The following is a 12,005-nucleotide window of genomic DNA, read 5'->3' as shown; positions in this document are numbered from 1 at the left end:
AGTAGATCTGCCTTAATCTGTGCGTTTGGCCTTTGCTTGTGAAGTTTGACAGTAGTCAGAAAGTGCCTCTTTAATAAAACACACCTTTGAATAACTCTCACAGATTAATTTCAGCTTTTAAAGTGAGAAGATGGCCTGAACTACCACTGCTGCCAGCTCAGCTGTGAATCTGAAATATCCAGCTGTGCCCTCTCTGTCTCTCCCATCACCAATAACAGACTTTGCAATCAGAATCTGTCTGACACATGTGTTGATGTGTGAGGCGCGATAGCATCTAGCTCACTGTATTGGCTCTTTAGTGCTAGGCCATAGTAAGCATTTGTCTTTGTCAGCAGTTAAAGCAACTGTGATTTGAGGATGCGCAGGGATTACAGACATCCCCCCCGCCCCCCGTTATGCTTTTGTCTAAGTCTTCATAGACACAGCGGAGATTCCTAATCAAAGAGAATTGACTTAACTGTTCAGATAGACCAGTAATGTTTAAAAGCAGTTTCTCCTCTCAGGGGAAGAGAGAAATCCAATGATAGTCCCACTATAGATCACATTATGATCCCTTTTAATAGTTCTTATTACGGCAAACCACGAAAACTATATGTCATTAGCCACCATTGGTATTTGGTGTATCATTTCAGATCTTTGACCAAATGGACAATAAAATAAATCCAAACCCTGAAGTATCTTTTATTATCCACTGTGAGAAGAATCCTAATTGGTGGTCACAAAAATCAGTTTTCATTAGGAAAACACTGTTTTAAGTGAAAAATGTAGTAGTAACAATCATGAAGATATTATCTATTGATTACCCAGCACTATTCTGAGCATTTGGTATACAGCATCTCATTCACTACCTCTAACACTTCTATGAGATGATCCTTATTTTCTAAATTATGAAACATCAGTGAAGTAACTGCTCCAGACAGCAGTAGGGTTCGATTTCGGGCCTGTTTGGCCATGCACTTAATCAAAGCCATATACTTAATCCCTGGGCAGCTCCTCCTGTACATGATGGATGCTGTATCCGACAGTCAGGTTCCAAAGTTGAATGAGAAGTGGTGTCTGCATACAAATGCTCCAAGTCCACTGGGGGAAGATGGACTGTAAATCAACTTGACTCGACAGAATATGAGGGTTATGACGGTGGAATAGAAAGGTGCTAAGGAAGTTTGAGGAAAGTCATCGAAGTCAGACTGAGGGTCACAGAAGTCTTCCTGGAAGAAATGATCATTGAGCTGAAGAAGTTGCTAGGAGCCAGTCAGAGGAAGATGGGGAGAATGATGTGTCGGCAGATGGCTGGCTCCTTTGATGACGTGATGCATGAAGGAGACTGAATCAGGAATTACTCATAGTTCCGTATGATTGTCATAGGGGCCCTGTATATGGTGGGGAAATAACAACAACAACAACTATTACCGGTTAAGTTTTATGTGCCAACCCTGCTTTAGGTGCTTTACAAACATGATCGTATGTAATCCTGGTAACATCCATAGGAGGCCAGAAATGAAGGCAAAGGCCAGATCATAAAGAGCCTTATCTGCTTAGATAAGGAGTTTGAATTTTATCCTGACAGTTCTGGGTGTCAATGGAAAGAGCTTAAATTATGGGAATGACTTGGTGTGCTTTAGAAAGGTCACTGTTAGCATTCCAAAGACTACATTGGAGTTGGGTAAGACCCATGGTAAGGACACCAGTTAGGAGAAGAGACAGTGTGTTATCCAGGAGACAGTGGTGATGGACAAAGTCTTTAGGCTGGAGAGGAACAGGGAGATAGATAGTAGAGACCGAGTTGGACAGATTCACAGGAATTGGTGACTGACAGGAAATGTGGGAGTGAGTACCACTGTTTTGGAGCCTAAAGATTGTTCAGGGAGAGAATGCTCTGTTGTTTCTGAAAATATGGGATAGGATTCCCACTGTTGGGGACTACAGAAAAAACAATTTTAGTTTCACCTCTTCGTTTAACTCTTGTCTGTTACAAGGCTCCCCATTTCCAGTTCCAAAAGCACAAGGAGCAGAGAGAATCTGCTTTCTTGGGATATTTCCTGGGGATTTTTAGGTGATCTTTAAACCCACTTGAAGGTCTACCTAGGGACCCTAGCTCTTTTAAAATATTGTCATTTCCTGACTCAGAACTTGTAAGTGTACAAAATATACAAAAATGCCCTTGTTAAGAAATCTTAAAAGTGTTTGTGTATTGTTAAGCCTTCCTTTCTGCTTAGAAACATTCTGTTTAGATAGTGAACATAAAAGAGATTTAATAAAAAATGTATTAATCTCTCTTTCGCTTTCAGCTAAATTTGTATTTATTTGCTTATTAGAAAAAAAATAGTACATGGTCTGAAACTGACCCAGGTGAAGCCCTGATTTGGGTATATTTATAAATATCCATATAAAATTTGGTTCTCATTACAGACATTCATATTTGGGGAATTTTCTGCTGGTTTTATTGGATAATTCTGTTATTATAAAAAATGATAGTTAAAAATTAGATACTCCATCTAGCAATTATAAGAGAAGAATTATATCTTAAAAATAAGGAAGATTTATTTTCTAGTTAGCTTCCTTTCTGAGTTTCTTAGTTAAAACAAAACAAACAAAACAAAACAAAAGCCGCATCCCTCTGATCTATTTCCAATATGACAAGGCCTGAAATTTTGGATAGCAAGGAATATATGAGAATTATGGATTAGAGTCTCTTTAAATCTAATTATCAGATACATGCCCTAACTTTTAAAATCCCACTTTTGGTTCATCTTGAAATATGCCTCCAGGACTCGTGAACGCCGCTGCTGATCAAGGATGCCTGACGCCCAGACGGGGAGCCACGTGGGCCCCGGTCTGGTTCAGCACAGCGGCACTCTCTTCCATTCAAAGTTTCAGATGTCTGCCCCTCTGCAAAGCCGTGAGGCCAATGTCTATAGCTGCTAAGCATGAAATCCCCTGCTTCTGTTTGTTTCTTTTGTTGCCACGAGTTAATAGGGACAGAGACAGGAGACAGCCCAGAACAAAGCAGAAATAATGGAGTATTTCACCCCAAAAAGGAATGTGGATTGAGAAATACAAAGGGTAAGGCAAAGACAGACTTAGTGTCCTGAGGCAGTGTGATGTATTGGCCAGAAGCCTCAGCCCTGGGACAATTCGGGGCCAAAGCCTTCATCTGTGAGCATAGAGCAGCCAGCATGGCCGAAAGGTTTGACCCATCCTCTGTAAAAACAATGTATTGTTTTTCCCACTAGGGTCTTAAAGGGCCACAGGCTTTTTCACCTCAAAGAGTGGATTGCTCTTGTAAGGTGGGAAAGAGTCCACTCCTGGGGTCCTCTGGTGAGCAAAGGCCTCTTCACAGCATCCCATTGCCCTGCTTATTATTTCTGTTGCGGATGGTATTGTTTTGAACTGATATTCTTGTCACTTGTTTGCAAGACCCACTATTTACTCCAAGACATCGGGGCATATTTGAAACTCGTTTTTCTTCTTGCAAGTGGAAGGAAAGGATTAGCTATCATGTTCGTTATAGATCATCTCCTTCACATATATTTCTACACAACTCAGCTTATTTATTTATGTTCTTTCATACTTTTTCCAACACATTTTATTTTGTTTAGAACTTGCTTATTTATTTATTTACTTTATTGAGGTATAATTTGCATATACATATATGTTAAGGAGGAAAATTTGAGTACTTGTGCTTGTAGAGATTTTTTTCCCCACTTATTAACATTCTTGGAATCAGAAATATCTGCAGCCAAAATGCGCTTCCCTTAATAGACAAGCTTTGTCCTTTCGAGAGGATAGAAAAAAAAGAGGGGGCGGGGATGTTAAATGAAAGAAGCAAACAGCGGGAAAGAGAAGCCAACAGCACTTTAGTATCCCCTCGTCTTATCTCCCAGCCAGTCCCCTCTCCTCCTTCCTTACTCCCTAATTCAGCCTTGTGGGAAGCCATGCCCTCTAACTCTCCTGGGAGAAAGATGTGGGCCATCTGCCTGCAACGAGAAGAAGTTCTTTAGCCATAAACCTGACAGTGCAAGTAAGGCAGCAGTACCTTACTTGCTGGATCTTCCCCTTCCTCTGCCAGGTACCTGTCTGTTCAGTTACACAGGCAGACTCACTTAATGCACTCCCACTCCCTCAAAACAACAGAAACACCCTGCTTCTGATGCTCTGATCCCTGACTCCAGACATGGCCGGACCAAGGCCAAGAGGACACGAGTAAGAGCTCTGGAGCCCATCAGCCCTGGTTGGAGCCCCAGCTTGGTCACTTCCTAGCTCTCTGGTGCATTTTCATGTCTGTATATCGCCCTAATGCAGAATGCCTCAAAGGTTTCCTCTACATGACACACTCTCAGATATTACATAGAGGATTAGCATTCTCATGACTCAGAAAACGGTTCTGAAGCCAGATTACCAGTGTTCAAATCCTGGCTCCACTTTGGCGTGTTATTTAACTTTTTTGGACCTCAGTTTCCTCATCTTAAAATCAGAAGCATATAGTACTTTTCTCATTGGGTTGTTCAAACTGGTAAGTGAATTAAGACATGCAAACCACTTACGGCGGTGCTTAATAATATTAGCTGCCTTTGGTTTGTTCTTAAGTTAGTAAGGGCACCCAATGCTTCCTCTTACAAAACTAAGCATGTCTTTTACAAAACTAAGCAACAGTTCTTATAAGTCTGGTAACACATTTTGGTTGTATTTTCAAAAGACAGCTATGTATTTAGCTATTATAGATTCAGAAAACATTTTAAATTGGGTGATTTTAGGTATTTGCACACTTAATATTTTATGTTGAACATATTTTTAGTGTTAGAAAACGCTTGTAGAAATTGACTTCCTTTTAAGAACTTCTTTTTTTCATCATGAGAGTTGGTGAGGGTCAGAATGTACAGGTACCTATTTTTGGTATTGAAATCAAACTACCTAAGATACATATCCACGTCAAGTTATGGATAAAATTTCTCTTGCTTTTCAGTACTGACTAATTGATGTAGCATTAATCTGACAAGTATTTAATGGGTGCTGTGCCAGACCCCACCCTAGGGCTCCACAGCAAGACCTGGTTATCTGCCATAGGAAACCTCTGGGTTTTGTGTGGTGAGACCTGTATTTAAATGAGCAGGAGAGAGGATGGGGCTTGGGCAGTGACTGCATGGCTGTGGGGAAGCCCCAAAACTGACTGACGAAAACTTTCCTGCAACTGTTCAGAGCTTCAATCAAATTGAAATTATGCTTAAGAATCAAATCATATATTCATAATGAAAAAACAGAGCATCAGTTGAAACAAATGCCAGGTCCCCCAAGGCCGGGTATTTAGCGACATGGGATGGCAGGACATACTGGCAATGCAGGGGCCAGTGCCAGAGCGGCAGGGTTTTGAACAAGACTATCTAGAGCCCTGAAGTTCAGGGCGACTCTGTCCCTGCTTGGCTGCCGGGCCACCCTTAGTAGCTGTAACATGAAACTTTCTGAACCAATATCAGTCAGGACCAAGGATGAGTATGTCTTTGGGTCAGTGTGTGTAATTCTGTTGGCTAATAATTTTTTACAGTTACAAAAAAATACATGTGGCACAGTATTAACCGCAGTGCTAGAAGTGTGTGCAAAGGACCAAGGAGTGGCGGAAAGGAATTGGAGACGTCTCAGAGGTGCCAGCCACCTGAGCAGAACTTGGAATAGGAATTTGTGAATTAGAAAAGAGAGGGAAGGGCCTTTCCTTCTGAGCGTACAGGACCAGGGTGGCCTCTTTGAAGGATTCGTGAACTATTTGGAGGCCAGTGGGTATCATTACGGTGGAGACATAGAGGGAATTGAGATGCCTACTTAAGTGCTTTACAGTGCGGACTTGTTGAGCAGTTCTTCACTGAGTCCCTGCTGGTACATTGCTCTATCAGACGTACTGAATGCCTGGCACTGTCCCCAACAGAAATGGGGACATTTTAAGGCAGTCTTGCCGTGGTGCTAGACCACCACACTGAACTGCAAGGTTTCATTTTACCCTTGCCATTTAATATTTTGCTTATTTCCCCCCCAAATACACGTGTTCACCCTCCTTTAAGCAAATATCCCTCAGGTTCTTTCTTATGCTTTTTGGCTCATTTACTTTTCAACTGAAGTTTATGTGATTCTATGATTTGTCCAAAGTCTAGGACATGGAGTTATTACTGGTGATTCTGATCCTTGCCCTTTCTCAAGACCTTGGCACAGCGTTTCCTCACAGACAACGTTGGTAGAAGCTTGTGGATGCAAGCTAGGGGAAAACATCCTGTGTCCTGACATAATAGGCGAGAGACACTGCGTTCTTTTGAAAAGAAACAAGTCGTAACCAACCCAATGTGGAAAGACCTGTTAACTGAAGCAGTCTAAGCAAGAGACCATGACCTTGGTTGCTGGCTCCCCCCCGACACTCCCCCACACCCCCCGCCCTGGGTATAGTAGTTACAATGCAGACTCACCCTGTTCTCTATTCCCTGCTGCAAGTGAAGGCCAAGGGCTGTGCGGCTTTAGTGTCTTTGGTCGGAATGGGATGGAATGGGGCATGTGGAGGCTGCTGTTGGCCGATGGGAGGGAAAGACCACGGTCTGGGCTGCACAGTGGGCTCCCAGGCCCTTGCCCAAGGAAGCTAACTATCACCTAAGATACCTTAGGAAAATGAGCATCGTGATGAACAGTTATTTGTCTGTATGGTGCCTTTCTTGTAGCATAATGCATTGAACTGCTTCCTCCTGGAGAAAGGAAGTGGCAGATAGTGTTTAAATGTTACCGGTTAATCACGGGGAGACTGAAGCATGGCTAGGTTTATAGGGCCTGAGCAGAGTTACACAATGCCTCAGTGTCTGGCCTGGGAATGAAGCCTGAGTTTGCCACTTGCTGTCAGGACTGCCGACGGCATTGTGTTCAGCATTGTACGACATTGAAAGGGGCTTACTCTTAACAATGCAAGAGCTGCTTTAGGAGACAGACACAATGAACTTTGGTACAGTATAGTCTAAAGGCCAAAATGAGTAATTTTAAGTAAATTGACTATGAGATCCAAAGCTTCATTAAGTTTTAAAACGAAAAACAAGTGAAAACCCCATACAGCTTTTAGAAACTGACTTAAAAAAAAAAGAGTATTATTCCCCCATTTTAAATAGCATATTCTTAAAAGTCTTATTTTGACACTGTTCCTGTTTAACCATAGGATTTGTTAATTTCAAGTAGCTATTCAAACATTATGTGATTTATTTGAAAGATTCTGCCTTGTAATAATTGTCATCTAACCTTTATGCTTTTTGTCTTCCAAAATACCTTAGTTCCATATTCTGTGGTTTGGGGAGGGCTTTTTTATTCAGACTTAGTTTGGGTCTTCCAGAAGAGTTGGAAATACAGAGCCTGAAATTCAGGAAAGAACTTAGGGGGAGAGGGGAGATGTCATGTCAGGTGTCTTTAACATCTACATGATTGGAGCCATGGGGTTGGAGGTGACATCACTGGGCAGAATATCCAGAGAGGAGATAGAAGAAGAGGACAATGTAGAATGTCACTGCTAGACGCCTTTTATGTCACGAGTGTCTTAGGTGTAGATGACCTAGAATAAATGAACAGGTGATGTAGACATTGATGGGCTTCGCTGCGAAGTGTTTATACTCTGTCTTTTGAAAAGAATGTGAAGATGAAATTCTGGAACTTTTGGCCAAAATATTGAGTAATACTGGTATATGAATAATTTAAACAGGGCCATATAGTAATCAGTCACTGCATACGTATATATACAGTTTCATTTTGTATTTAAGATTTATAATAGTTTGGGCCAGTCGCCCCCCCAGGAGATAGTCCAGGGGAATTCTGGCAGAAGAGCTGAGCAAGAATGGTGGTGACCAGAGCAGGAATAAGATTTCTCCTTCTACCCCCAAGAAAGATCAAGGCAGCCCAATAAGAGAAACCACTGTGTGACTAGTGGTGTTGCCTGCCATAGTTGATCCTGGCAGGGCTCTTCTAAGTGAATAGCTGCCAGCCAGTGGTCCTCTTTGAGGCAATGCATTCATCATATGTGTGTGTCCACATATAACATGCATACATGCTCACAACATGCATATATGCACACATGCATGCATACACAACGTGCATATATGTATATACAACATACACATATACAACACACATACACAACATACATACATCTATCTCTTAGAAAAACTCTTATCGAGTCTAGAAGACTTGTTTTTTCATGAATAAAGAAAAATTTGCAAAGTCAGATAACATCAGCCACGTGTCATACAAACCTAGGATGTGATGTGTTTGCATAAAATGCTGTTTATAGTTGTCATTAATCTTGTAGGAGAAGGCATAATGGAACTCAAGGAAGGTCAAAGAAGAACAGCTAATATAATATGATGGTGTGGGTGGGGTTGCAATATGAAGGCAGACAGAAATAATTAGGACTCCTTGGGCTTGAAAAGACTGAGGAAATATGATTAGAGTTTAATAAATTTGTGAAGAATATGGATTAGATGATCACAGAATTGTTTACCAGAAGTAGTTAGAAACTCTTAAAAGCCGAGGAAAACTGAATTTAAGACAAAAAGAAGCTCTTTTGTACCAATAAAAAATCCTGTACATCAAAACCACTTTTGGGAACTGGGCTAACTTCTGGCATCCAAGCAAAATGAAAAAGTGAAGGGTTTCTCTTATTTTGACACTATTTTCTTGAAGTATGGCGGCCCAGAGAGAACATAGATCAAGCTACCTACTAGTCTTTACATTTTCTTTTTTTCTTTTCTTATGGGAAACTTTAATGTTCATTCTTCATTCAACGGTTATTTATTGAGGGTACATTGTATGCCATGTTCTCTGCTAAGCACGGGAGATACTGGGATAAAAATGGACAGATGTGGTTCCCATATTCTGATGATGAATAAGAAATGACTGTAGCCTGTGTGATAAATTCATAAACACGCCGTGTGAGATCTTGACATGAATTGCTAATGTACTCTTAAGAGCAGAGCAGGCAACCCCGAGAAAGGGGTGTTTGAGCTGAAATATGAAAGCTGATGAGTTTGCTAAGCCAAGAGCTGTGGAAGAGGAAATAGCATATGTTGAGTGCGAAAGGGTCAACATGACTGGAGACCAGGGAGGGAGGGGGAGAGTGATGGGAGATGAGGCTGGAAGGGTGGGTTGATGGAGCAGATCCTGGAGGGAATCTACAGACCATGATAATGGTTTGGACCCAAGAGCAGAGGGAAGTAACTGAAGGGGGTTCGACAGATACAATTAGATTTCATTTTCATAAACGATCATAGTGGTTGCCACATGGAGAATAGAGAGAGGGCAAGAATAAATATACTGGGACCAGTGGGAGAGTGTTGATGTTGTCTAGATAATGTTGGCCTGCGAGGGAGAGAAGAGGACAGATTCTAGAGCTACTTCAGGGGTTGTATGGACCGAACTTGTTGACTAACTAGGTATGAGAAGTGAGGGAAAGAAATAATCAAGCCTGATTTATGAGCGAATGAAAGCCAATTAGGCCTCCGATTTTATCTGAGTAAGAGGAATTAGCACAGCCTTTTTATAAGTACCTTCTCCCATGATCTCCAGATGACGCAGAAGTCCCTAGGTCTGCCTGCTGCCCTACCTCCCCGTCTTTCTTTCTCTCTAGAATCATTCAGGGCCTAAATACTTCAGGTTCTACGAGCTGGTACATAGTTGGCCCTGCTGGGTGTCAAATAAGTAGAAAGATCAAAAAGTGCATGAATGATTTCCAGGTCCCCAAAAGCCCTTGTCCTTGACTCTCGCAGAGCGAGCAGGTGTGTGCACTGCACAAACTACATGACAGTTTGTAGTACCCGGAGCTCAGTTGACTTGAAACAGAATATAGCAAAGGTCAAGATGGCAGTGACGCTATTCAGTGATTTTTTAAAGTAGTTTATTTTGAAATAATATCCAAAAGTTGTAAGACTAGTACAAGGAATTTTCCTAGAGACTGTTTACTCAGCTTCACCAGTCACTAGCATTTTACCATGTTTGCTTTATCACACTCCCCGCCATGTAGAGATGGAGATGGTGATGGAGAAAGAGATTTAGAACTTTTCTTAGCCAGTTAATTGGCAGGTGTCAAGACCCTTCACTTCTAAATACTTAAGTATGTGTTTTTTCAGAACAATGATTTTCTTTATATAACCACAGTGCAATGGTTAAATTCAGGAAATTTAACCTTATGTAATACTGTTATCTAATATGCAGTCTCTATTCAGCCCTCACCTATTGTCCTAATAATGTCGTTTGTGGTATTTTTCCTAGTTTGATCCAGGATCCAATCCAGGCAGCACTGCATTTTGTTATCATCTATAATCAGGAACAGCATATTTGACTTTTGAGACATTGAGATTTTAGAGGAGAACAGGCCAGTTGTCTTGCAGAACGCTCCTCAGACTGGTTTTGTCTGATTTCCCTACGCTGAGATGCTTAGATGCTAGTTGTACAATTTTGGTAGGGAAGCTGCATCATGATGTCACGCCCCTTGCTGTGTACCTGTCACAGCAGGAGGGGGGCTGTGAAGTCTGAATCTGTGTTGTCCTTGAGGATGGTAACTTGGATCACTCAGTTCAGGTGGTGTCTTCCGATTTCTCCACTCTAGAGTTCATTTCCTCCTAAGAAGTAATAGGTTATTTAATTACTTCTTAATACTTGGTCATTGGAAGTATTGCTAAGCTTTGTGTCCATGGTGTGATTCTAAAGAGCCACATTTCCCCCTCTCTCGGCAGTGTTTTAGAGCCCTCTGCTGCAAAGGACCACCGCCTGCACGACCAGAATATGACCTGGTTTGCATAGGCCTCACCGGTGCTGGCAAGACCAGTCTGTTGTCAAAGCTCTGCAGTGAAAGCCCCGACAACGTAGTGTCGACCACAGGTGGGTACCACGCGGGGCCTTCCTTTCTTATGCTTTTTGTGCTCTCCCCACTCCTTCCCTCTCCACCATTTGCGGCTAAGTGCTTCAGCCAGTTTATTTATTTTTAGATACTGTTTTTCAAAATAGATTTGAGGGAAGCTTTAATAGCATTAACTGGCACCTTCTATCCCTCTCGTTGGTCATTTCAGTGTCAGTGAATAAATCACACTCAGGAAAAATTACACAAACTAGCTGTGAAACCTGGAATTCTAGTACTGTAAAAAAATGGATTCATCTCAGGCCCACAGAGTATCCTCTCTTGATATGTCACTGTAGCCTTTTTGTGTTGGTGAGACATTCTCTAAACAGTGCAACTGCTGGCGTCTATATCTCCTTCCCTCAAATAATCGGTGCCGGGACCGTTGGTCAGGTGAACCATGTTCCCTGAGATGGCCGAGAAAGTCAGTGTAGGCAGTGACCCTCAGTCAGGACATTTGCTCCCCAGGGAGCAATGTCTGAAGACATTTTGGTTGTCACACTGGAGAAGGGTATTGACTTTTCCTGGGCGGAGGGCGGGGATGCTGCTAAACATCCTACAAGGCACAGGGCAGGCTCCGACCAGTGAGAATTACCTGGCCCAACGTGTCCGTGTGCTACCTAGAGCTTTTGTCACTTCCCAAATGCTTCCTCTTTCTCCCCTGACAATGAAGCAGGAAAGAAGAGCATAAATCAGAGAACATAAGGGAAAAACAGTTGTAGGAGATAAAGAACTGTGCTGTCACAGGAGGAGCCGACAAGCGGTGGGACATTGTCTGGGAAAGTCAGGAAGATGGTTCATTCAGCCCGCTTTTTATGAGCAGGACCTACCACGTGCGAGGTCCAGTGTGAGGAACTGGCAATAAGCAATAATCCCAACATTCCAGGAGACTGAGTCTACTGGCCACATAGACATTAACGCCATGTCCAGAAATATACAAAGGAGCAGGAGTGGTTGGTGTTGCTTGGAATGGGGAAAGGGAAGGATGCATGATGAAATTTTCTATGTTGGATCTTGAGGGTAGGTAAGCTTAGCAGTCAAGCAGGAATAAGAGCTGGATGGGAGAAGAAAGAGGACGTCAGGACAGAGGGAATGTTTGTGCGAAGGCAGAGGG

At 42.2% G+C, this 12,005-nt stretch overlaps 1 protein-coding gene across 5 annotated transcripts in view; it reads left to right on the top strand.

Annotated features, from left to right (window-relative positions):
* ARL15 (ARF like GTPase 15) overlaps nucleotides 1–12,005 on the top strand; it is a 381,154-nt gene that overhangs the window by 127,197 nt on the left and 241,952 nt on the right. For all 5 annotated transcript variants that reach the window (XM_019756151.3, XM_019756149.3, XM_019756150.3 and 2 more), the window contains one exon: nucleotides 10,731–10,875. In XM_019756151.3, the coding sequence (XP_019611710.1) occupies nucleotides 10,731–10,875 (145 nt within the window). The remainder of the gene's footprint in view (nucleotides 1–10,730; nucleotides 10,876–12,005) is intronic.

The sequence above is a fragment of the Rhinolophus sinicus genome, chromosome 3 (genome assembly GCF_057876585.1).
Source record: "Rhinolophus sinicus isolate RSI-liver-muscle chromosome 3, RSI-T2T, whole genome shotgun sequence".
NCBI classification, from domain to species: Eukaryota; Metazoa; Chordata; class Mammalia; order Chiroptera; family Rhinolophidae; genus Rhinolophus; species Rhinolophus sinicus.
This window is presented reverse-complemented; position numbering and strand designations above follow the sequence as displayed.